The sequence below is a fragment of the Bison bison genome, unplaced genomic scaffold, assembly GCF_000754665.1.
Source record: "Bison bison bison isolate TAMUID 2011002044 unplaced genomic scaffold, Bison_UMD1.0 scf7180017864333, whole genome shotgun sequence".
NCBI classification, from domain to species: domain Eukaryota; kingdom Metazoa; phylum Chordata; class Mammalia; order Artiodactyla; family Bovidae; genus Bison; species Bison bison.
The window spans coordinates 3,846,506-3,873,072 of record NW_011494905.1 but is presented as its reverse complement, the minus strand read 5'-3'; the positions used below and the strand labels follow the sequence as shown (position 1 = coordinate 3,873,072).

Genomic DNA, 26,567 nt, shown 5'->3' with positions numbered 1-26,567 from the left:
TTTAATGAAGAACCTCATTCCCACATAGAGAAAAGGAAATGGGTGGTGGTGGAGGCTTTTGTGCTCCTCAGTCTCAAGTAAACTAACTTTATGTGTATTGGGCTTATCAGTCTTTTCTGCATCTCAGATGCTGTACTTGGAGATGATGAGATAAAGCACAATGCGACAGCCTTCAGCATTAAGCCAGGCCACTGCAATTAAGCAGAATTGTCTGGTAATCAGGTTCTGAGCTACCAAAGATACATAAACTACATAAAATTACTTTTAAAAACCATTGTTTGCAGGTCTCTGAGCTATCAGTCAAGTCAATATCCTCTATTCTCTTCTGGTGGTGTTTATGGTATTAGGGAAAAAAAAAAAAAAAGACATGGAAAGATAGAAACACCACAGTGAGGTCCCATCCATTTCTTTCTTTCTTGGATTTTCAAAAAATAATATGGAGCTTTAATATGCAAAGGGAGACAGTGTATTTTAGTACTGCTGTGTCACACATTCCAAGTTTTTTTAAAAAATGGAATCAATAATGAATAAAACAAAACAAAAACTTCACTTAAACTATCTACCAACATCCAGCTTAAATGGGACACTGTATTGGAATACCTCACAACTATTTTCATAGATTTAAAGCCTCTAAATGCATTAAGTATATTCCAGGAATGATGGTGGTGCCTGTTTTTATCAGAATATTAAGCTTATGGTTTTCTTTTCCTGCCATTCCTGTGGAAGTCTTAGTTTCTTCTCAGTTAGGTCTCACCCCTAGCACCACGCACGTGTTAGTGACTATTTAGATGGACCCACAGTACTGGGGCCTCTTCGGGCCACCTGGGCCCTGCATGCACTGCTCCCTAGTGGAGGCCATTCTCCAACAAGCTAACCTGTGAGAGGACTGTGCAGCAGCGTTGTGAACGCGCACAATCGTCCCCAGCCCGAGACTTGCTGTCCTCCTCTTTAAGACCAAGAGACTTCGTCCGGAAGACTTCCAAGAATCTACCCAACACTGCAGTGCTGGAGTGAGGAAAGGTGAAATGCACAGCCCATCACAAAGGGTTCTGCCGTCAACACCATCTATGCCCCTCCTGGGGTCTACCTTCACCTTCTTCCTACTTTTTAGATCCACATCAAATTTGTCTTGATGGTTTTAGGACAAGAGACACAGTGGCTGGCAGTTTCTATATTCGTAGCCCTTCTCTTTTCTGCCTTTGCCCTCCCTCGTCTTCACCCCAAGAATTTCCTTACTGATTATACTCTCATTTGAGGCAGCAATATAAGGCAGGAGTCTAATGAAATGTTTGAACCTAACTTACCAACACATGGACAAAAAGTACATGCGTGTGTACTAAGTTGTTTCAGTCGTGTCTGACTCTTTGTGACACTATGGACTGTAGCCCGCCAGGCTGCTCTGTCCATGGGATTCTCCTGGCAAGAATATTGGAATGGGTTGCCATGCCCTCCTCCAGAAGGGGATCTTCCTGACCGAGGGATTGAACCTGTGTCTCTCAGGTCTCCTGCACTGGCAGGCAGGTTCTTTACCAGTCTAACCACCTGGGAAGCCTGGACAAAAAGTGAGTAAGCACTTAATTCCTATATGGTGATAACTTTTCCAATTCACCAGGTCAAGTTCCCTGTACCCATAAAAATGACACTTGAAAACATCTACCAAAGGAGGTCATGAAAGGGAGTAGAAAACATTAGAATTCATCCTTTTGTGATCTGAGGTAGGATAGGTTATGAGTCTTCCTCAAGGAATGAAGAACCCATGGAATAATTTCTAACAGAACCTGAGGGGATCTAGAGTTCAAATCCTTTGTAAACTGAAGTGTTAGCCTAAGAGAATGGAAGTAGCTTGTCTGCAAAAAAAATCTTACAGCAAGTCAGGGCCAAAATTAAGATGAGAATCTGCATGCTCTACCCATGGCACCACACTGCCTTCATCATCTGGTTTTTGTATTCTTGCATGGGTTTGGCTTTGAGCCACATAAACTTACAATGGGATCGGTGGGAGAATGATGTGACTGACCCCAAATGGGCAGTAGATTGTTTCCCTCATTAATCCCACCCTGGGAAGCAAAATGATCATTAGGTCTTTCCTGAGGGCTCCAAGGACATGAAGAATTAGCCCAGTGCAATGGGACTCGTTTTCATATTAGATATGGAGATGCCTCAGGGCAGCATCTGGAGAAAGAGGATGATGCTCAACAAAGATCCAAGTCCCAACTTCATGTTTTAACCAGATCTGTTTTACTTTAGCCATTTTATATACCAAGTTCAAACTTCAGAGTTCATTGGAACAGAGATCACACTATGGAGGACCACTGACTGACCATGGATTGAAGCAATGAGTTTAGTTTCCTTTTCGTGAGAATTAAGGTAAGACATTTCATCTTTCATTAGATGGGTTAATCACCCACATGTGGTACGTTGTCAAAAAGACACTGTATGGTAAGTGTGATTTTGTGCAATGAAGCACTTCCAAATCATGACTGTTACCACACGACACTGCTACAGAGAGGCCCAGCAGTTTTATAAAGAAGGGATATGAGAAAAAAGGCTGACCCTAGAGGTTCTAGTGACTTACGACTGGTGTAATTTTACCCTGATGTGACACAGAACTTTCTAGGCCCCATCCTGATAGTTTTCAGATGAGTCACTGGCAATGAAGTATCTGCACTGAGGACAGACAGACAGAGGGATCACAGAGAAATGTAACACTGTGCATCTTTGTCTGCTGTGGTCTGAGATTCCTGGTCTGAGTCAATACTATGTCTATAAGGCAGATGGGGAGACAGAAGGAAAGAATGCATTTGCAGAAACATTTACCTGCCTTTCCAAGTTTAGGTCATGACATTTGCCCTACACACCTGCAGTTCCAACCGAGCTCAACTGTTTCCAGTTCCTTAGTAAATCCACATAAGGTATCTCTGGAAAGCCTCCTCTGATCTCTCAAGGAGGGAATTAGAGCACCTTCCTCTATGAATCCATACAGTGTTGCTCATTGCATTTGCCATCTATCCCTGCCGTCTGCTTACAAATCTGTTTCCTGCACTGGAAGCCCTTTGTGGGCTGGGGAGCACTAGAACTGTGGTCCCTCTGATTTTTAAACTGCAGCATCCTGTATTCAGTAAGGACTTAATATGTGCTGGTTGAAAAAAGAGATGAGAATGATTTGATAAATGAACAAGTTTTTAAAACGGATACAAACTGATACATAATTAGCTATAGTTTTCTCAATTTGGGGGTTAGACTTTGGTAAAAATTCCAAGATAGGAACCAATTCCAATATAGGATTTTGTTTACTGGATAGGTCACCAGGCAGAACACCAAGGAGCTGAACTTTTGTGGGACAAGAATAGATGTCTCTCAGTTTCTTTAGTTTTCAACTAATATCACCTGTTTTCCATTTTCTATTCTGATCTGTCTCTTCTTACTCAGCTATTCTTCCCAGCTTACCCCAGACTCCCATATGTCTCATTAAATTAAAGGCAAAATCATCATGACCACTACACACTATGGATGGAACCAGTGGAATGTTATTTTTTGGCGGGGGGTGGCGGGGGCGGTTTCCTAGCATTGGCGACTGGAGCACCTGGGGACAGGCTCAGACCTATTACTTTCAAAGCCAATACTTGCCTGCTTGTGATTCCTCTGTATTAATATTGCTTCTTCATTCTTTTTAAGGTAGACAGATGGTGATGGGGATGGGAAAGGTGTAAGTAAGAGGATGGTGTGGGCAAGGTTTGGAGATACAGATAAAACATGGACATAATCAGGTTAGAGTAGTTAAAGCATGGGTTCCAAAACTAGATGACCTTGATTTCAATATGAATTCTGCCGTTTATGAACTGGTTTGACCTTGGGCAATTTACTTAACATCTCTGGGCCTTGGTTTTCTGATTTGTCAGAATGAAAATAATGACTACATCATGAAGTTGTTGTATAAATTAAATGAACTTTAAGAGAACTACAGAACTTACAACATGTCTGGCACTTAGTAAGTACTCAACAACGGAACTCCATAAAATGTAACATAGGCCATTACAATACGATAGGATTAAGTATGACATGATACAGTACAACAAAATACAACACAGTGCTATGCTAATGTGCTACACTATCACTGCACAATACAGCGATAGGCTGTATTTTCCAAAGATGGCCACAACAATATCTCTTGCACATATGTTGTTGTCAAACCTTCCATAACCCCATTAAAAGGTGGAGTCTACGTCCCTTGCCCTTGAACTGGGTGAGTCTTTGTGACTATCTCAGCCAACAGTGTACAACGGAAGTAACATTATATGTAATTTCTAAAACTAGGTCTTAAAAATGCATGCATTTCCACCTTGTTCTCTTAGGCTATTTATTCACTCTTGGAACTCAGCCGCCATGTTATAAGGAAGCCCAAGCAACATGTGGAGGTATGAACATTGGGAGAAGCCATGATCACCAAGCCACAGCACTAGCCACGCTCTCAGCACCAATCTGCTGACCAACCATCATGTGTCTTGAAAATGGATGCTCCACATTCAAGTCAAGCCACCAGGCATGTTTCACAGAATACAGATAAGCCATCCTCATGAAACAGTACCCAAAGTGAAGATTCATGAGCAAAATAAGAATAGTGTGTTTGGGAGTAGTTTAGCATGTACCAATAGATGTCTGACACAAATCTAGAAATAGATAAAATTATCTGTATTTGTATGAACTGATAGTCATCCTTTTTGACAAAAAGGAATGCTTGTTTTGCTTCAAACTACACATCATTAGTTTCAATAAAAACATAATTTTTTTTAATAAAATGCTGTTCTAAGTTGTACAAATTTCCGCAAACAAGTGTCAATGTGTTTATCATGTGTACTAAGTCACTTCAGTCACGTCTGACTCTCTGTAACCCTATGGACTGTGGCCTGCCAATCTCATCTGTCCATGAGGATTCTCCAGGGAAGAATACTGGAGTGGGTTGCCATGCCCTCCTCCAGGGGATCTTCCCAACCCAGGGATCAAACCCATGTCTCTTACGTCTCCTGCATTGGCAGGTGGGTTCTTTACCATTAGTGCCACTGGGAAGCCCCAATGTGTTTATCAGACATAAATAAACATACAAGATAAACAAAAGCTCCATGTTACCAACTGAATAACCATTTTAAGGAAGAAAATCAATCAAGGTAACACAGCTACTCAGAGGCAAATTGAAAGTCACAAAGTCAAATCTTTTTATGCCAAATCCAGAGCTGTGTCAAAGGGGTTTGAGGACTTTGATCCAACTGATCTGGCTACAATCTCTGTAGCCTGAGCAAGACCCTCTGTGAACCATGGAGTCCTTGAGAAAATGAGGTGTTTAGGTAAAAAGACCTCTAAAACTCCACCCAGCTTTAACTTCTCAGACAGAAGAATCCCTCCTCCACCTGTTAGAGCCTTTCATTATTGTGTATTCCTTCCAGACTGGATTCTTCTCTTGGTATCCCACTTGCCTCCTTGTCCCTGACTCACAAATCCACCAGATTCCACAAGCAAATTCATGTTTGTATTAAATTCCTTATTTAGGCATAAGATGTCTTATTTCATCCCCTTCTATGGTAGGTAGGTTTCTTAGATGGCACATCTAAGGATGGTGATCCCTGCCTCCTGTATTCACAGCCTTGTGTAAACTCCTCACCCTGAGTGTGGTCTGATCCTAGTCACCTAATTCTAACCAACAGAACATGGTATATGTGATGGGATATCACCTCCACCATTAGGTTTCACGTGATTAAGACTGACACCTGGTGAGCAGATATCTCTTGCCTTCTCAGCTTCCATGGTTTGATATACTCAGCTACCAGGCTAGAGAGCTGCACAAGAGCTGAAGCCAGTCCCCCTGCTAACAGTCATCTAGAAACTAAGACCCTCAGTTCAACAAGCCAGGTGACACTGAACTGTTGACAACAACCACACAGGCTTGGAAGCTGATCATTCCCCAGTTGAGCCTTCAGATGAGACTGTAGACTCAGCTGATATCTTGATTGCAGATTTGTGAGAAACTGTGAACAGATAGTCCAACTAAGCTGTGGCCAGATTCTTGGCCCACAAAAAAATGTAAGAAGGTGTGTTATTTTTTAATTAATTACCTTATTTTATTTATTTATTTATTTATTTTTGCTACAGTAGATCATCACTGCAGCATGCAGGCTTCTCTTGTTGCAGAGCATGGGCTCTAGAGTGCACAGCCTCTCTAGTTTTGGAGCACAGGTTTTAGTTTCCCCTCAGCATGTGGGATCTTAGTTCCCTGAACAGGGATCAAACTCAAGCCTCCTTCACTGGAAGGTATATTCTTAACCACTGGACCACCAGGGAAGTCCCATGTGTGGGGTTTTCAAGCTGCTAGGTTTTTAAGTAATCGATTGCACAGCAATAGAGAACTAATATTTTTTACTATGCATTAATAATAAGGAAGATCCTCCAAATATCCCTGAAGGGAAAAACTCACTAAAATCATGACAGCCTTGTCTCCATCCCCACCACCCAATATCTCTATCTCAGGGGATCCAAAAAGGACACAGTCTTGTTACATTTTAAACCATAGCAACAGAAAAACAGCCCCAAGAAACCCAGTCATATCCTGAAGGAAAGGTATGGAGGAGTTATACTGCATTGGATACAAACAGCACTTGGGCCTGAAATAGGAAAAGGAAAATATCTTATTAGAATAGATCCAGGTCAATGTGGCTACTCTGTTCAGAGTTTCTCAAGGAGGTGAAGAACATGATTTAAAAGGTGACTTATAATTTGAATACCATAGACACTGTGAGTGGAAGGTATGAGTAAGATCTGGCCTCATTTACAAATGTGGACCTGAGGCTCAGAAAGAGAAACACTTACACAACTTGTTAATTGCAGAACTGGGAGAAAAATCCATTTCTGCTTGTTCAACTCAGTTCTGCTTCCAATGCAAATGCAAAAAAAAAAAAAAAAAAAAAAAAAAAAAAACCATTTCAAGCAAAATAGTAACTCATTTAATAATTAACTTATTTCATTCTTAATAAATGTGACCTGTAGCATATGTTAAATGAAAGGATACTAGGGGAAAAATTATTAGGTCGTGCATACGAGTGTGACCACATCTCACATATGTGTAAGTATTCAGATGCATAAGCAGCTAAATGGCAATTCTAATTGCATATTCTTTAGAAGCATATTAGCAGAGAAATCAACATAGGAAGGAAATGAAAAAAATTCTATGCAAAAGGTGACAGGTTTATAATGTACTACTTCTTCCCAAATAGTTAGAAAAGTCAATATTTGCCCTAGATGAGCGGGAGAATGAGGTTCCTATCATAAACGTTCAACATGATGTTGCATCTGATAACTGGGATGAGTGAAAAATATTTGTATAGCACTTCATAATTTACAGAGCACTTTAATGCACAGTATGTAATTTACTTCTCACGAAACCATATATGTTAAGCAGAGAGGGTATTCATATCACGGATGAAGCAAATGAGGTTCAGAGAGATAAAGCAACTAAAATTCATACTTCCTAATATGGAAGAGCTGGAATTGTATGCTCATTTTCTAAATCTACATGCTTAGTCTAAGAATTAGAGATGCAAATCATTCTCAATTAAAAACAAAAATCTTCCAGATTCTGTCAATTTACTGTGTAACCAGGGGAAAATACTTCTCTGACTTTGGGTTTCCTCCCCTAGAAAATAACATTAGACTGGTGCCCACTGTTGACATTACAGCAAGTCTTCGGAGAATACAACCGTAGAGGTAAGACAAAGGAGGGAAAGGATCCTGCTCATAAAGCATTTGATTGACAAGCAGCTGTAAAGAGTTCTCAAAGTGGGGCCCCAACATCAGTAACATCTGGGAACTTTTTAGAAATACAAATTCTTGAGCCTTACTGCAGACATCCTGCAACAGAAATTCAGAGAGTATAGACCAGCCTTCTTCCCAACAAATCTGCCAGGAAAGCCGGAAGAAAATTAACTTGACTATACGCACAGAGTCGGACACGACTGAAGTGACTTAGCAGTAGCAGCATAGTTGTTTCCGCTTTAGTTAGAATAAATTATACCAATAGTTCAATACTAGGCTTATTAAATCATGACAAGTTCATAATCTATGAGTCATGATTTTTGTTTTTACAGTGAACTTTATTCAGTTATCAGAGGAATTACCCTGTGATCCACAGAAATAGATGTCAATGATTCATGCATATGTCAGACGAAAGGTTATTGCTCTAGTTTTGGCCTTAGAATCCATGCATGAGAAGATGCTAAAATAACCAAAGGAACTGGACAAAGGCTCAGGAACAGCTAGACCCACACTGTGACATGATATAAGAATGACGACCAATTTATGTGAGATAGACGATCTGTTCAGACAGTTGTATGGTGGTCACAGACGAAATTTATGAATCAATCTCTTTCTTTAACATAAAAGCAACAACTTGGACAGTTTTAAAATAAGGATTAGCATTTAATTCCCAATGATAAAATCTGCTACTGCAAATGCTGCTGCGCTGTGTGCTGTGCTAAGTTGCTCAGTCATGTCAGCCTCTTCAACCCAATGGATCATAGCCTGTCAGGCTCCTCTGACCATGGGGATTCACCAGGCAAGAATATTGGTGTTGGATTGCCATGCCCTCCTCTAGGGATCTTCCCAACTCAGGAATAGAACCCAGGTCTCCCACAATGCAGACGGATTCTTTTCCACCTGAGCAAATGCTGCTAACTATATGCTGAACACTGTTTTATGTGCTTACACATGGCAATTCATTTATTTCTCATTACAACCCTAAGAGGTAGATACTCTAACTATCTCCATTACAGAGATGAAAAACTGTGGCACAAAAAGCTTAAGTGATCTATCCCAGGTCACAACGAAAGTGATAGAGTTAGGATTTGAACTCAAGGCAGTCTAGTCCCAGAATCTATTATTTTAATCACCCCCAATAGAGTGCATTCTAATAATCTTAAATGCTACCAGGTTGTTTGCAAAACGTGTTGAACACCATGAACCTAAGTTCACATTATCCTGAAAAACATGAACGTGGCCCTTCGATTTGCAGACACTACCCTCTGGTTGCACATAATGACTTCTAGGAACGCCAAATGAGTAGTACAGAAAAACTTCTACAGTGAAATAATTAAAGGACAGAAAGAAAAATAAATATATACATATTTTCTTCTTTTACACAGGGCAAAAGCCATACCAATTCAAGCTAACAACACCATAGGAGATTATGTCATTTCTCAAGTCCAGTTTATAAATATTGAAACAGACTCAGAAAGAGGGAGCATACCCATTGGACACCTGCGCTGATGATGGAAATTATGGACCTCTTGCTGTTGTTCAGTTGCTAAGTCGTGTATGATTCTATGAGAACCCATGCAGTGCAGCACGCCAGGCTCCTCCATCCTCCACTATTTCCTGGAGTTTGCTCAAACTCATGTCCTTTGAGTTGATGATGCTGTCCAGCCATCCCATCCTCTGCTGCTTCCTTCTCCTCCTGCCCTCAATCCTTCCCAGTATCAGAGACCTCTCAAGACATTTTAAATAATATTTTTAAATGTCCAACTAAGTTGTTCCACTTGCCTGTTTTCACAAGATGGCGTATTTTTGCAAGGTTAAGGAAGGAGTCTCTTTCTACCCTCACTCTGTTCACCTATAGCTCTTATCAGTGTTCACCAGAGTTCTGCTGATATTTATAAACACAATCTCCAAAGGTCATTAAGGTTCTTTTTTAAATGTTTTAATTTAATTAATTTTTAAGCCATTGGCTTTCCTGTATGCAATGGCGTCTCTCCAGTCGTGATGCACAGGCTTAGCTGCCCTGTAGCATGTGAAATTTTAGCTTCTTGACCAGGGATCAAACTTGTGTCCTCTGCTTTGGAAGGCAGATTCTTAACCACTGGACCATCCAGGAAGTCCCCATCAAAAATTCTTCTTAGTAACAGTTCTAAAAAAATCACATATCTCTGCTAGTTGTTATAGCAAGCAGCACAAAAACCTTTATTGAGGCTGAGTAGTTTGCCTTAAGCACAGAAATAGTCAATATGGGGGCCTGGGATAGGACCAAAGTCTGTCTTTACTTCTAAGTTTTACATCAAGGAACAGAAAACTCCAAGCCCTGTGACCAAGAATGAGAAAACCACAAAATCCTAGTATCTTTCAAATCAATTCTCCCATCTGTTGCCTGAATGACTTTCCCAGAGTTACTGCCAAGACTCACCTGATGATGATGGTGGTGGTCGTGATAGCGACGGCAATAACAGTGTTATCATGTGCAAGATAGTGCATTCACACATTGCACATACACCCAGTATTCCATGTGGTCCTCATGTAAACTCTGAGATGTATTATTAACTCAGGTTAATAACTGAGGTTTTAGAGCATTTAAAAATTCACCCAGTAAATGCCAGAGAATCATTTCAACTGGCTCCAATGAAGGCAAATAAGCAATCTTCTGAGGAAGCCTACATTGAACCTCAACTGTCCTTACTGTTAGAAAGGTACTGCCTTCAAAATATTAGTTTGTGTTATGCTCCCTAGATCTACATGGAAGTCTGGTCCTACCTGCAGTGACTCCTATTCAAGTACGGTTAGGAGTCCCAGGCAGCTTCCACAACATCCATGCTGAGTTACATCTCTTCCGGCAGCATCCTATATATGCTTCTTCCTTAGGATGTATACTCTGTGCCTTAACTGTCAGTTTGCATTCTCCCAATAGACTATGAGCTTCTTTAAAGCGTGGACCATGGGCAATTTTACCTCCGTATTAAAGGCACATTGCTCAATATAGAGCTCTATTTTTTTTTAAGTGAGATATAATTCACACACCACTAAGTCCACTCTTCAAAAATGTACAGTGATCACTGGTATATTCAAGAAATTGTGAAATGTTGTTGTTCATTTGCTCAGTCATGTCCTATTCTTTGCGACCCCATGGACTACAGCATGCCTACCAGGCTTCCCTGTCCTTCACCATCTACCAGAGCTTGCTCAAATTCATGTCCAATGAGTCAGTGATGCCTTCCAACCATCTCATCCTCTGTCATCCCCTTCTCCTCCTGCCTTTAATCTTCCCCAGCATCAGGGTCTTTTCTAATGAGTCAGCTCTTTGCATCAGGTAGCTAAAGTATTGGAGCTTCAGCTTCAGCATCAGTCCTTCTAATGAATATTCAGGACTGATTTCCTTTAGGATGGACTGGTTGGATCTCCTTGCAGTCCAAGGGACTCTCAAGAGTCTTCTCCAACACCACAATTCAAAAGCATCAATTCTTTGGCACTCAGCTTTCTTTATAGTCCAACTCTCACATCCATACATGACCACTGGAAAAACCATAGCTTTGACGAGAAGGACCTCTGTCGGGAAAGTAATGTCTCTGCTTTTTAATATGCTATCTAGGTTGGTCATATGGCAATCCACTCCAGTACTGTTGCCTGGAAAATCCCATGGACAGAAGAGCCTGGTAGGCTACAGTCCATGGGGTCGCAAAGAGTCGGACATGACTGAGTAACTTCACTTCACCTTAGGTTGGTCATAGCTTTTCTTCCAAGACGCAAACATCTTTTAAGTTCATGGCAACAATCACCATCTACATTAATTTTGGAGCCCAAGAAAACAAAGCCTGTCATTGTTTCCATTTTTTCCCCATCTATTTACCATGAAGTGATGGAACCGGATGCCATGATCTTCGTTTTTGGAATGTTGAACTTTAAGTCAGCATTTTCTCTCTCCTCTTTCACGTTCATCAAGAGGCTCTTTAGTTCCTCTATGCTTTCTGCCATAAGGGTGGTGCCATGTGCATATATGAGGCTATGGATATTTCTCCTGGCAATCTTAATTTCAGCTTGTGCTTCATCCAGCCAGGCATTTCTCATGATGCATATAAGTTAAATAGGTAGGGTGACAAAATACAGCCTTGACGTACTCCTTTCCCAAGTTTGAACCAGTCTGTTGGTCATTAGTATATTTAAGGAATTGTGAAATGAATATCACTAATTGCTATTTGATCATTTCCAAAATACTTAGACTGTCCCCACAGGAGGTGGTGATTTAGTCTCAAAGTCATTTCTGACTCTTGCAACCCCGTGGACTGTAGCCCACCAGGCTCCACTGTCCGTTGGATTTCCCAATCTGGAAAGCAGAGTGGGCTGAAGTTGGCCCCAGTCCAGCATGCCTGTAATTTGGGAACCAGGTGTGAAGCATTTTTGTTCCATCTTGTTCCCCAGCATCTACAGAAGCCTCACGCACCTCACTTGAGGCAGCAGCACTCTGTAGGAAACATATGTACAGGTAGAGGTGGAAGGAAGTGTCACAGCTGGGTTACGGATTTTACAATACAAAAAAACACACCTCATCCACGCACAAGTGAGAGCTGGGCTTGGGAGACAGGGGAAAGAGTACTTCACAGCCTCAGTATAAGGTGGGACTCCCAAGTGTACTAATTACTCTGATACTCATTTGTGGTTTTTAAAGATGCGTCTTATTACTTTAAGGAAATGGTGCCCCACTCCAGTATTCTTGCCTGGAGAATCCCATGGACAGAAGAGCTTGGACGCCTCAGTCCATGGGGTCACAAAGAATCCTTTGTGCGATTTCCTTCTCCAGGGTATCTTCCTTACCCAGGGATTGAACCCATGGCTTCTGTACTGCAGAAGGCCTCCTGCAAATTGTAAAATGAATATCGCTTTCTCATTGCAGATTATTTCAATCATTCCCCAAAGACCTTCTGTTGCCACTTTTCCCCCTTCTCAGTCACTGGAGACCACTAATCTCTCTAAATCTATAGATCAGCCTAGTCATATAAATGCAATCATGTTACATGAAATCTTTGTGACTGGTTTCTTCATATAGCATAGTTTTCAAGATTTATATGTGTTTTGGCATGTATCAGTATTTCCTTTTAATTTATGATTAAATAATATTTAACTGGATGGATATACTACACTTGTTTATTCATTCTTCAATTGATTGATGTTTAAATTGTTTCCACTTTCTGGCTATTATGAATAATGCTGCTATGCACATTCATTGACAGGCTTTTGTGTGGATAAATGTTTTAATTCTCTTGGATATATATTTAGGAACAAAGTTGTTTGATCATATGATAACTTTAAGTCTAATCTTTTGAGGAACTGGTAGGCTTTTTTCAAAGTGGCTGTGCCACTTTACAACTAGCCAGCAATGTATGACAACTCCAATTTCACTACATCTTTTTTTTTTATATGTTTCTGTCTTTTGTATTATAACCATCTTAGTGTGCGTGATGTTGTATCTCATTGTAGTTTTGATTTATTTCCTGGATAACTAATAACATCTTTTCCTATGATATTAGCTTCCAGTATATCTTTGGAGAAATGTCTATCAAGATCATTTGTCCATTTTTAAATTAGATTATTTGTCTTCTTACTGCTGTATAAGAGTCTTCATATAGTCTAGATATAAATCTATCATATACATGATATCCAAGTGAATTCTCCCAGTCCATGGGTTGCTATTCACTTCCATGATAGTGTCATTTTAAGCACAAAAGTATTAAATTTTGAAAAGTCTAAGGAATTGGGTTTTTTTGTTTGTTTGTTTTGTTTTTTAAGCTATTAGTACTTTTGGTCTGGGCTTCCCCAGTGGCTCAGTGGTAAAGAATGCACCTGCCGGGCAGGAGATGCAGATTCAATCCCTGGGTCGGAAAGGTCCCTTGGTGAAGGAAATGGCAATCTACTCCAGTACTTTTGCCTGGGAAATCCATGGACAGAGAAGCCTGGTGAGCTACAGTTCATAGGGTTGCAAAGAATAGGACACAACTGAGCGACTGCGCACATGCACACACACACACACACACACACACACTGGTCATTTAGAAAATAAAACATCACTCTCTGTTGGGTGGCAGAGGGAGCCAAGAGGATTCCTTATTGCACTTCTAGCAGTATCTGAGAAATAACATTTTTCAGTATTTTCATATAAGTAGTATAATATCAAGATGATACAATCTCAAAACAGTCAAGACACTTATTAAAATAACTTGAGTAATGGGCTTACTTTGAGTAATGGGCTTACATGTCTGATGACTAGTACTTGAAGCTTTCTGAAACACATTTCTTAAACAAATATTCATCTCATTAACTCACTTTAATTCTTATAGTTTAGTTATACCAGCAGAATGTTACTGTTATGGATCCATCGTTTATGATCTATATAAGCAATCTATTTAGAATTAAATGATCGCTTTAAAATGTCTTAGGTTTACTTATTTTTAAGGATTTTCATAGACACATATAGATAGAAAGCTTGTTTCCATTTAAAAAGTACGAGTTAGGTTAAGACAATCAGTTTTAAAAATGGCTTACAATTGGCACACACATAATATTTCAAATATCAGGTCAGGAGGTATCAGAAATAATGCGGTAAAGGAAGGAGGAGATGAATCATTGAAGCTCAAACAAAAGAGTCATATGATAATTCTGCAGAATTTTTGCTATTTTTTTTCTGAAAAAAAGAAGCATACATTAGCTCATCAGTCAAGTAACTTTTTGTCTTCTATCATTGAATCTGAAGAACTTATCATATTGATCTTTGTATTAGGAAACACTGAGTAACATAATGGTCCTCTTTTTAGCAGTTACCTAGAGGATACAGAAAAGACCTTGATGTTTATTTTTATATCATCACAATAAGAAAAAAAGAGTTATAGTAGTGAATTATAATCCCAGAAAACATCATCTTTTCAACCAAGTGCATAGCCTTCAAGTGATACAAGGCAGTGCAGAGATAAAGTGAGAAATTTTAGCTGAATCAGTAGCTGCCGTTAAGTTGTCCATATGTACCTCACTTGCCTCAGCTGTACTATTTTTTACTGCTACAAATACCTGCTGTTACTTATGGAGAAATCAGAAAGCAGGTATAACTATGTCATGCACTAACTCAATGCCAATTCCAAAGTGGGGTTTCTAGCAGACTTCTAGAATGTGAATTCTTACATCCTTTTTGGATTTGCTGACAATATTTACTTATTTACTCAGCAAATATGAATTCATATGGCTCTTGTTTGCAGGAAATAAGAAGATAATCTTGCCTCAAGGGCTATATAGTCAGGTATTTAACACAATTATTTATCAGCTGCGTAAGCTTCAGGCATTGTATGTACACTTTTAGACCATCTATAAGGTATACTCTGTGAAGTAAAATTATTGGAATTTTAACTTTACATGTGAGCAATTTGTGATCCAGAGTAGCAAAACATAATCCAATTCTCTTCTGAGGTCTTGAACCCCAATACGATAGCATAGCAAGTTTGGGCTCAGGACCTCAGAGAGGCCAAATTCCCAGAGACAAATTCTAAAATTCACAAGTGGCCCCATGCGCACATACGTGAAAAGTATACCTACTGGCTCAGCAGCAGTAAGTACCCAACTGGTATCTTTCATTTCAACAAATGTCCAGTTCACAGTTTTATGTAAACTGGAAATATGTATGTTCAAATAACAAAATATACCAAATTAAACTTTCATATCTGTAGTTAATGTATTCACTGAAAGATGACATGTGACGTTCCTGGTAATTCTTCCACAGTATGAAAGTAAGCTTAGCAGTTATCTTCCAACATGGTATTTTTGTGGAGAGGACAGACCAGTTACTCACCATGACAAATGGTGATATGTAGGATTAGTATTAACCACCTCCAATCTTCTGTTCAAAGAGACTACCTTTATCATCATTACGCTTATTTTAGCTACAAGGCATACAAAGGAAATGGGTGTTGAAACGCACAAAAATGTGACAATATCTTCTCTGAGATTCGGCTCTTGCTCTTAAAACACAACGTTCCCATGCATTTGCCGTGGTAAAATCTAATCATCTTGAGTAAAAAACATAGACAAATTTGTATTCTGTTGTTTATTTGCTTTTAAATAAAAAAAAAAGATAAAGGAATAAAGGGAACCATGGGATCTGAGACTAAGGCTACCACCAAAATAGATATTTAAACAGTGGGAGAGAAGGAAAGAAATAAGGAAAGCAGTCCTGACAAGAAAGCTCTTTAATTTTGCAAATGTGATGTGTGCTTCCGCATGGACATAGAGCTAATTATTTCCACTAAGATTGTGTTATAAAATGGAGAAGCTCAACAGGCAACTTTGTGAGCTTCTTTTTAAACCAGTGTCTAAATGGAGTGACTCAATGTAATGTAACACAATCATCTCTGAGCCAAGGTCTTGCAAACAAATCACAGCTAAAACCTTCCCCAGGGATTGTGGCCAGGACACCAGAGAAGGCTTCCTCTTCCCTCCCTAGGCTCCAGTAGAGCTGGCTTCTCCTGGATACTTCAGAGCACAGCTGCCTTGCTTCCCTTCCTCCTATTTCACTGCTGAGACCTTACCCACATCACACACTCAGAGCACACTCTTACACTGGGGCAAGTCAAATGGGCATTTTGGGAAAGAAGTTTTGGAGAGGTGCAACCGGAGAAGGCAATGGCATCCCACTCCAGTACTCTTGCCTGTACAACCCCATGGACGGAGGAGCCTCGTAGGCTGCAGTCCATGGGGTCGCTAAGAGTCAGACATGACTGAGCGACTTCACTTTCATTTTTCACTTTCATGCCTTGGAGAAGGAAATGGCAACCCACTCCAGTGTTCTTGCCTGGAGAATCCCAGGGACAGGGGAGCCTGGTGGGCTTCCATCTATGGGGTCGCACAGAGTCAGACACGACTGACGTGACTTAGCAGCAGCAGCAGCAGCAACCCAAGATCTTCAACATAAAGTTCCACGTGAAAATGTTACATTTTCTTGGCACTCAAAATTGAAAAGCTAACTTTATTATGCTTGTCACTTAAGACACAAATACAAACATCAGCTTCTTTAAAAGGAAGAGGTGTAAATGTTATTGAGATGCAATTATATACAATCTAAAAATTAATTGCATGTCATCAAAATCATGGCATGCAACTCTGAGTCAGCTAACCACTCCTCCACCCCCACCTCATTGTTACTTAACAGTTGAGGTTTCCTGGCAGGTACAGACTAATTCAAAATACCCCAGATCTACTAAATATGGGAACTCCAAAGAATTAGATCCTCTTTTCTTTTAAAATGGTATTTTGCCTCTATTACTTTAATGGACTCCATTTGGCAACTTACATATGAGGTTTCTACTATATTTCAACTTTGACCATAGCTTTCAAAGAAAGCTATTAGTAAGCAGACATTACAGATACATGGACAAATCAAAAAAAAAATTGTTTGTTTGTTTGTTTTGTTTTGTTTTAAGTGAATTTTGTTCTTATTATTTAGTTGCTAAGTCCTGTCTGACTCTTTGAGATCCCATGAACTGTAGCCCACCAGACTCCTCTATCCATGGGATTTCTCAGGCAAGAATACTGGTGTGGGTTGCCATTTCCTTCCAGAGGGGCTCTTTCCCACCCATGTCCCCTGCTTGGCAGGTTGATTTTTTACCACTGAGCCACCTGGGAAGCCCAATCAAATCATGCTATGAATCTAACATTTTTCCCAAAGGAATACGAGAAGAGGAAAATGACACTATCCATACCTCTTCTCTTTTTCAACAGTATAAGACCCAGTTCCTATCTCCATTTCCAAGAAGCCAAACAAAGCAACACCCAAGTCTTACTCTGCAGCAATATTCTCCATCTTAGCACACAGTATCAGCATGTCACAGGTCTCATCCTCCAGTAGCATACATGTTTAGGTTGCAACAAATAGTATGGAATATTAAAATTTTAATCATTAATTTCCCCTGCAGCTGCTCATGGCTTTTGCAAGCTAGAACAAGGAGCACAAGAGAATAGAAGATCCATGGCATAGAAGACTCCACCCTGATTACAGAACCAGCAAGCCCTTAGGCCACATGAATTACAAATAAAAAGCCTTCCATGCAACACAGACACACCTGAAATAATTTTTTAGGTTGCCTCATAAATTATTGCTCTATGAAAGGAATGCAGTGTGGGAGCACTGGGATTGAAACTCAAGATATGTTCATGTAACCAAACAGCAAGTATGTACTCAGTTTCCAAACAAACTAAGAAATTGTAATCATTTTAAAAGGTTTAAATAAGAAAGATAAATATATCATTGATGGAGTAGCAGCATTCAGGAAAGACAAACCGCAAACCTTCAAAGACCTGAAGTTACAAGCAAGCTCCCAACACAAGCTAACCATCTGAAAACAAAACAGGAAGGACTGGCACTTCCCTGGCAGGCCAGTAGTTCAGTTTAATATGTTCAGTTGCTCAGTTGTGCCTGACTCTCTGCGACCCCAAAGACTGCAGCATGCCAGGCTTCCCTGTTCATCACCAATTCCCAGAGCTTGTTCAAACTCATGTCCACTGACTCAGCGATGCCATCCATGTGAAGTCAAGTGGACCTTAGGAAGCATCACTACAAACAAAGCTAGTGGAGGTAATGGAATTCCAGTTGAGCTATTTCAAATCCTGAAAGATGATGCTGTGAAAGTGCTGCACTCAACATGCCAGCAAATTTGGAAAACTCAGCACTGGCTGAGAAAAGGTCAGTTTTCATTTCAATCTCAAAGAAAGGCACTGCCAGAGAATGCTTAAACTACTGCACAATTGCATTCATCTCACACAATAGTAAAGCAATGCTTAAAATCCTTCAAGCCAGGCTTCAGCAATACGTGAACCGTGAACTTCCAGATGTTCAAGCTGGTTTTAGAGAGGGCAGAGGAACCAGAGGTCAAATTGCCAACATCCACTGGATCATCGAAAAAGCAAGAGAGTTCCAGAAAAACATCTATTTCTGCTTTATTGACTATGCCAAAGCCTTTGACTGTGTGGATCACAATAAACTGTGGAAAATTCTGAAAGAGATGGAAATACCAGACCACCTGACCTGCCTCTTGAGAAACCTGTGTGCAGGTCAGGAAGCAACAGTTAGAACTAGACATGGAGCAACAGACTGGTTCCAAATTGGAAAAGGAGTACGTCAAGGCTGTATATTGTCACCCTGCTTATTTAATTATATGCAGAGTACATCATGAGAAGCGCTGGGCTGGAGGAAGTACAAGATGGAATCAAGATTGCCGGGGGAAATATCAATAACCTCAGATATGCAGATGACACCACCCTTATGGCAGAAAGTGAAGAAGAACTAAAAAGCCTCTTGATGAAAGTGAAAGAGGAGAGTGAAAAAGTTGGCTTAAAGCTCAACATTCAGGAAACTAAGATCATGGCATCTGGTCCTATCACTTCATGGCAAATAGATGGGGAAACAGTGGAAACAGTGGCTGACTTTATTTTTCTGGGCTCCAAAATCACTGCAGATGGTGATTGCAGCCATGAAATTAAAAGATGCTTACTCCTTGGAAGGAAAGTTATGACCAACTTAGACCGCATATTAAAAAGCAGAGACATTACTTTGTCAACAAAGGTCCATCTAGTCAAGGCTATGGTTTTTCCAGTAGTCATGTATGGATGTGAGAGTTGGACTATAAAGAAAGCTGAGCGCCAAAGAATTGATGCTGTTGAACTGGGATGTTGGAGAAGACTCTTGAGAGTCCCTTGGACTGCAAGGAGATCCAACCAGTCCACCTAATGGAGATCAGTCCTGGGTGTTCATTAGAGGGACTGATATTGAAGCTGAAACTCCAATACTTTGGCCACCTGATGTGAAGAGCTGACTCATTTGAAAAGACCCTGATGCTGGGAAAGATTGAGGGCAGGAGGAGAAAGGGACGACAGAGGATGACATGGTTGGATGGCATCACCGACTTGATGGACATGGGTTTGGGTGGACTCGGGGAGTTGGTGATGGACAGGGAAGCCTGGCGTGCTGAAGTTCATGGGGTCACAACGAGTTGGACACGACTGAGTGACTGAACTGAACTGAACTGATGCCATCCAACCATCTCATCCTCTGTTGTTCCCTTTTCCTCCTGCCCTCGGTCTTTCCCAGCATTAGGGTCTTTTCCAATGAGTCACTTCTTCACATCAGGTGGCCAAAGTATTGAAGCTTCAGCATCAGTCCTTCCAATGAATATTCAGGACTGATTTCCTTTAGGACTGACTGGTTTAATCTCCTTCTATAAAATTCTGTATACCTCAGAGCCAAAAACTAAAAATATAAAACAGAAGCAACACTGTAATAAATTCAATAGTCTTTAAAAATGGTTCACATCCAAAAAGAAAAAAAATGAAAAATGGGAAAGACTGAGTGGACCATTGCTCAAAGTCAATATCTTATTTCTTGGGACTAGAAAATATGGTTTCTCCGCAAAAGAGGAGAACTGTAGTTACCATGCCCATATTAGAAATATAGAAAAGGAAGTTCAGACTGGTGATATGGACAATTCACACAACTGGAGGTCTTTTTACAGAGGTGATCACAGGGAATTGAGAAGACAGTGCTCTTCTTATTGGCAAGCTTGGGAACCTAGGTTTTTTTTTTTTTAATATAAATTTATTTATTTTAATTGGAGGCTAATTACTTTACAATATTGTATTCGTTTTGCCATACATCAACATGAATGCACCACGGGTGTACACGTGTTTCCCATCCTGAACCCCCCTCCCACATACCTCCTAATACCATGCCTCTGGGTCATCCCAGTGCACCAGCCCTGAGCATCCTGTATCCTGCATTGAACCTGGACTGGTGATTCGTTTCATATATGATATTATACATGTTTCAATGACATTCTCCCAAAACATCCCACCCTTTCCCTCTCCCACAGAGTCCAAAAGACTGTTCTATACATCTGTCTCTTTTGCTGTCTTGCATAAAGGGTTATCATTACCATCTTTCTAAATTCCATATATATGTGTTAGTATACTGTATTGGTGTTTTTCTTTCTGGCTTACTTCACTCTGTATAATAGGCTGTCCAATACTATCCTTATCCCTGGAATTGCTCCAAATGTTTTCATACTATCCTAAATGAAGACAGAGAAATTGTATTTGACCAATTTCAAAGAAACTTGATTCAAAAACACTAAATCTTTAATGACAATTAATATAAAATACCTGAAATATCCTCCGAGTTACCTAGGTACCAGTCCCTGCCCTACCAAACTCAGTGCAGGGAAGAAAGGTCAGCTTTGTACCAGGAATTAGAAAGCCAGCGATCTAGGCATGGTTTTGCCAAGAGAAGGGAAAGGAAATCATAAGTCCATGGATTTATCCTTTGTATTCTAAGAAACCAAGAGAATTTCAAGGTGACCCTATGTACACTTGCCAGGAGTCTAATCTGTGCTTTTACTAACAGCAGAATGCCAGATGGGTGGGGTCTATATTCATACTAATTAAAAATATATATATAATCATAAATATTCAATTTCCCTTTAAGTTATGTTGTATTTTGTTTACTCCTTCATGTTTCCAAGCCATGTTTTAGAGGAAGTGCCACAAAAGGGTGCCATTTTAGAATAGACTTAATGAAACACTAAAGGGAACCAGTATGTCCCTTGGTTGCTCTTAGTATCCACATGTAACCATTACCTCTTGGTTCAGGAAAAAGAAAAAACAAAAAAAAATCATTGATTCTACCTCTAATGAGCCTTACTGAGCAATATTACTTCCTCTCTCTAGACAAAAACTAGAGTTTGGCTAAAAGACCTCTAAACTGTGATACTCTAAGATCATACTGAGTCTGCAGTTCAACCCACAACCATCTCAGAACTTCTCACATCTGTTCTTCTAAAACTACTCCCTAACATATACTTTTTATCATGATTAGAAATTTTAGTACTAAATACTATGGTAGTTTAATCACATTACTCTGTGCAATGGCTGGCATAGATGTGTTAATAGATTTTAAAATCTTCTGTAAAAGTTCAAAAGGTGTTACCCCTAAACCCACTCTAACCAGAAATATCATTGCTACCCACCCCCCAAATTTCTCCTTTTACTGTAAGAGTCCTTAGGTATCAAGAAGGATATTTAGGTATTAAGTAAAGCATGGGATTCCATCTGCTGTTCCCTTTGTACTTCACACACCCCATGTCATAACTACTTTAGTCTTTCAAAAAGGCATTCATTCTCTTTCAACATCCCAAGACTAACGTATTTATATTATTCTCTCATTTGAATTCCATGCCCTTCCCAAATATGCAGCCAACGGAACTCAAATTCTACCTGCTGAGGGTAGTCCTCCCTGACACTTCCCTAGAAAAATGTAAAATATAAAGTTGATATTCCTATTTTTGATTTCCCAACAATTTCAACATCCAGTGAGTCACACAATAACTTCAAGTAGCACATCCAACAAGCCCTTCTTTTGTGCCCCTCTGAACTGTTTATGCATTTGTCTCTTCTGTAAGACCAGAAATTCCTCTAAAGCAAGAAAATGTGGATTCTAACCTCTGTATTTCCAATGCCTAACCCACAACGGGATCTCAATAAATGTTAGCTGAATGAATGAAAATGTGGAATGAAGCATATTTCCCAAATAAAAAATATGGATAAAAAAGTGAATAGAAATAAAGTTGGGAAATATGACAGTAGAAATTACTCCTTTGGTAAAAGGAAGAAAATGCCCCCATAAAATCTATTTTCAGATATTTTCAGTTGTTAAGTAAATAGAGCAACTTTGGACCTCTTACTATACAAACATTCTACCTATGTGATCATTTTATCCTCTATCCATGAGTCAATGCAGCCTTGCAAAGGTGATTCAGGAAAGGTGGGTTCAGTAAAGCACACAACACATGATTGAATAATGAAAAATCACAGACCTACTAGCCTACTTTAAGTTGTCAGTGATTTAACAGGTTTTGCAATTAGCTTTGGATCAAAAATGGAAACATCAAAGTTGGCCATTAACAGTCCACATTTTGAGGACTGTTCAAGTACCTTTTAATTACAACACAACACAGTCTACTGCAAACACCATCTTCTCCTGGCACATATTTTTAATATTTTAAGTGTGTGATTATTGTTCTCACAGTATATAATTATGTTAACCAATAAATACTAACGTATCTAATTCAGTTCCACAAGAGTTAAGATAATTCAGAAGAATGAGCTGTTTCTCCCACTTAAGTTTTGCTTTCGTAAATTAGAATAAAGAAGTTAGAATGGATTGCTGTTTAACTTCTGAATGAAACAGAAACATGAAAAGTGGAAATCTCAACCTGTTCTACTTGAGTTATCATTAATAATTTTTTTTAATTTTTAACTTTCATACAGTTTTTAAAGGTAACTTTCCATTTATAGTTATTACAAAATATTAGCTATATTTTCTGTGTTGTACAGCATATCCTTGAGCCTATCTTATAACCAATAGCTTGTACCTCTCACTCTAGAAAGATGCAAGAGGATGGGCCCAGGTCTCAGAAATGTTCTCCAGCTAGCCTTGCTTACTCCTGAGTTTCTGAATGTTGTTTGATGTTAAGCATGTTTCCAATTCCACCCCAGCAAATACTTCACGCCCACTTTACACAATGGCAAGGCCACTGACTTTGCCACTGCACTCATCCATTTTGTGCATAAATACATATATATGCCTTCTCTCTTTTTTAAATAGGATTTTTACTTAATCTTGTTTTTCCTCCTAAATTCTCATACCCTAATATATACTGGGGAGATTCAGATTAGAGGTTTTTCTTAACATAGCCTACATTCTTTAAGACTGTCTACACATGCCTCCAATTCACCTCTGCATTTTAATGGGTTTATTCAGCAGCCACATTTTGTTTGTGCAATCTCACTGTGCACACAAACTCATAATCACTGATATTTAAACAGTGCTTTACTGATTATAGAGTACTTTCACATCTTTTCACACTAGAGTGAAACACAGATATCTCAACTCTGAGACATAGATGCTTATGATGAGGAAACTAAGACTTCGTAGGTGAGTGGCTTGTCTGAGGACATATGACCACAATGTGAGCACAGCTGGACCTTGAAATTAGACCTGTGTTTGATTTTCAAGTTCTAGATCATACTGAGATTTTTCTCTGAATGTTTTTCTTTTTATGAAAAAGCCATACTCAAGAGACACTGATCAATCACATGAGAAACAGTGTCTTATTTCCTATGTTCCTTCTCCAGGATGAACTGTAGATTTTCTCTGCTTGGAAACCTTCAACTATCCCCCATTATTTATAAAATAAGCCAAAATCTTCTTCTGGCACTCAAACATATCCATGGGCTGTGAGCAGGAGACCTTCTAGGCTTATAGTCCACTTGAAGCTTTCAATGACCTCGTCTGCAGCCACTAGGCAGCTTGCAGTTCTCTGAATGCAGCCTGAACCTTCCTTCAGGTTGCTCTCCCCTCTCGCCTCCAACATCACCACCCCTCCATCCCTCAGCAGAACATGCGAGTATTTGGAATTATCTTTTCAGATGTTGCCACCTTTAAAAGAATATCTCAGTCTTTTCCTTGCGCTTTGATATATCTGCCACTGTTGAACTTATTACGTGTTCCTGAAAGAGGACCATTTGGTCCTATTTTTCTTCCTTTTAATCAACCTCTTTCCTCCTTCTAATAGTTCCCCCAAAAGACCACAGCAGGTGCCACCTGTCTGCAGCTCAGCACGTGTTTATAGAAACAAAGTGCATTTTCACCACTGACAGGCCAAGTGAAGCCAACAGTGATGACAGCTAAGGAAGAACTAAGCACTAGCGTGTGCTGCCTGTGCCCCACGTAACTGACAGTCCCATGATATGTCTAGAAAAGGCAGCTGGAGCATGTCTAATGAGGAAAGCGCCTTACTCAGTACTGTGTTGAAATGACTGACAGCAGAGAAGCAGGACTGGTTTTTTATTTGTGAAAGGAATCACTGTGAATATTGGAGACGCTACTGGAGAACTGGAGGGCTGAAGGTCAAGCAAACATAACACAGTGACAACAGTTCCCATCCAAGGTCTGCACGAAGAGTACACTGGCTGTCTTTTGAGGGCTCAGAAGCTCTGAAATTGATTTACCATTGCTTTCTCGAGACTGGAGGGAGGCAAGGAGTGACCACTAGCAGTGCAAGGTCAGCTTCCGAAATGCAGATAATAAATAAAGGTGAAGAAAAATAGCCACACTCTAAAGGAAGCCAGGGGATGCAAAGAAGAACTAATAACAAGACACCACTTGCATTAGAAAAAAAAAATTGGAGGTTCAAGAGGGAGGGGACATATGTATGCCTACGGTTGATTCATGTTGATATTTGAAAGAAAACAACAAAATTCTGTAAAGCAATTATCCTTCAGTTAAAAAAATAGGTTAAAAAGAAAAATACATTAATTGCTGTACCAAATGCTAGTACAACTGGGGAGAAACTTATATATTCAAACTGTTGGTACTAATATAAGCTATTCAGTATCCATGGAAAGAAAAATAAGAAGTAGTCATAACCCCCAATGCAGAAATCCCACTCTAAAAATTCTGAGTCACGTAAATAGCTCCAAAGAAAATATACATGAACATGTCCTAGGCAGCATTACTTACAACAACTGAGAAAGGAAGGTGTCTCAATGTATTTGATGTAAGGAATTTCTTAGAAAAGATGTAGTTCTCACCCTGACTTTAACACAGCCATGCTAAACCATATCTCTGAAGATTCTACTAACATATAACAAAATATCCACCTAGGCAAAGCCAGAAAAGGAGCAAGGCAATGGCATAAGAAGATTTAACTTATAAATGGGTAGGATGCTGTGGTGCTGTTTTAGAGAAAATACAAATCAAATCAGTTAAAGAAATTTCTGTTGACTGATATGTTGATATTAAAAAGATAACTTAGACCATCGACCCTGAGAAAATCAAAAAAGAAAGAAGGGCGGTAAGAAGCAGCTTGTGCTTCAGGTAATTGCAGATTATCTGTGGCTAATATTCACAGCTAGCTCTTACCTGCGGGGGCCGAGGCTTGTAGGGGGAGCTGCACTCCAGGTCAGCCAAGATGCTAGTCAGTGAGTCAATCTCAGCATCCAGGCTGGAGCGTCTCTCCTCAAGGGTCTTGCCTCCAGGATTTCCCTGCAAGAAGTAACATATTTACATTAAAAGTGGAACTTTCCGGTTCCCATCCATTTCAGTCTGGGTTCAAATTTCTCAAGTACAAAGTGACTTTGTCTAAGCTTTTTACCATTTCATATATTTAGCTTTTATAAAGTTTTTGAGGTAGGCTGGAGTATTATCCCTCTTTGACAAATAAGACAACTGGAATATATGAGAAGATTTTCCCAAAGTCATACTCTTATTTAGAGGATATTTTCTTTGATGCACATGCAAGTTAAAGGAAGTAACTGCCTCCATACCTGCACTCAAGGAGTAGATCCAGCCAGAGAGGTGATACAAATTCTGTGTTCAGAAACCACAGTATAGCACTTCCCTGGTGCTGCAGTGGTTAAGAATCTGCCTGCCAATGCAGGGGACATGGGTTCAACCCCTGATCCAGGAAGATCCCACATGCCACAGGGCAACTAAGCCCATGGCCCACAAGCTTGCATGCCCATGCTCCGCAACAAGAGAGCCACTGCGGTGAGAAGCCTGAGCGCCACTACAACAGTGAGCAGCCCCAGCTTGCCACAGCTGGAGAGGAGCCCCTGTTCACCTCAACAAGAGAATGCCTACTTGCAGCAACAAAGACCCAGCTCAGCCAAAAATTTTAAAAATA

General features: G+C 39.9%; 1 protein-coding gene across 14 annotated transcripts in view; it reads right to left on the bottom strand.

Annotated features, from left to right (window-relative positions):
• LPP (LIM domain containing preferred translocation partner in lipoma) overlaps positions 1-26,567 on the bottom strand; it is a 754,364-nt gene that overhangs the window by 365,334 nt on the left and 362,463 nt on the right. For all 14 annotated transcript variants that reach the window (XM_010853933.1, XM_010853935.1, XM_010853931.1 and 11 more), the window contains one exon: positions 25,805-25,927. In XM_010853933.1, coding sequence (XP_010852235.1) covers positions 25,805-25,927 — 123 coding nt within the window. The remainder of the gene's footprint in view (positions 1-25,804; positions 25,928-26,567) is intronic.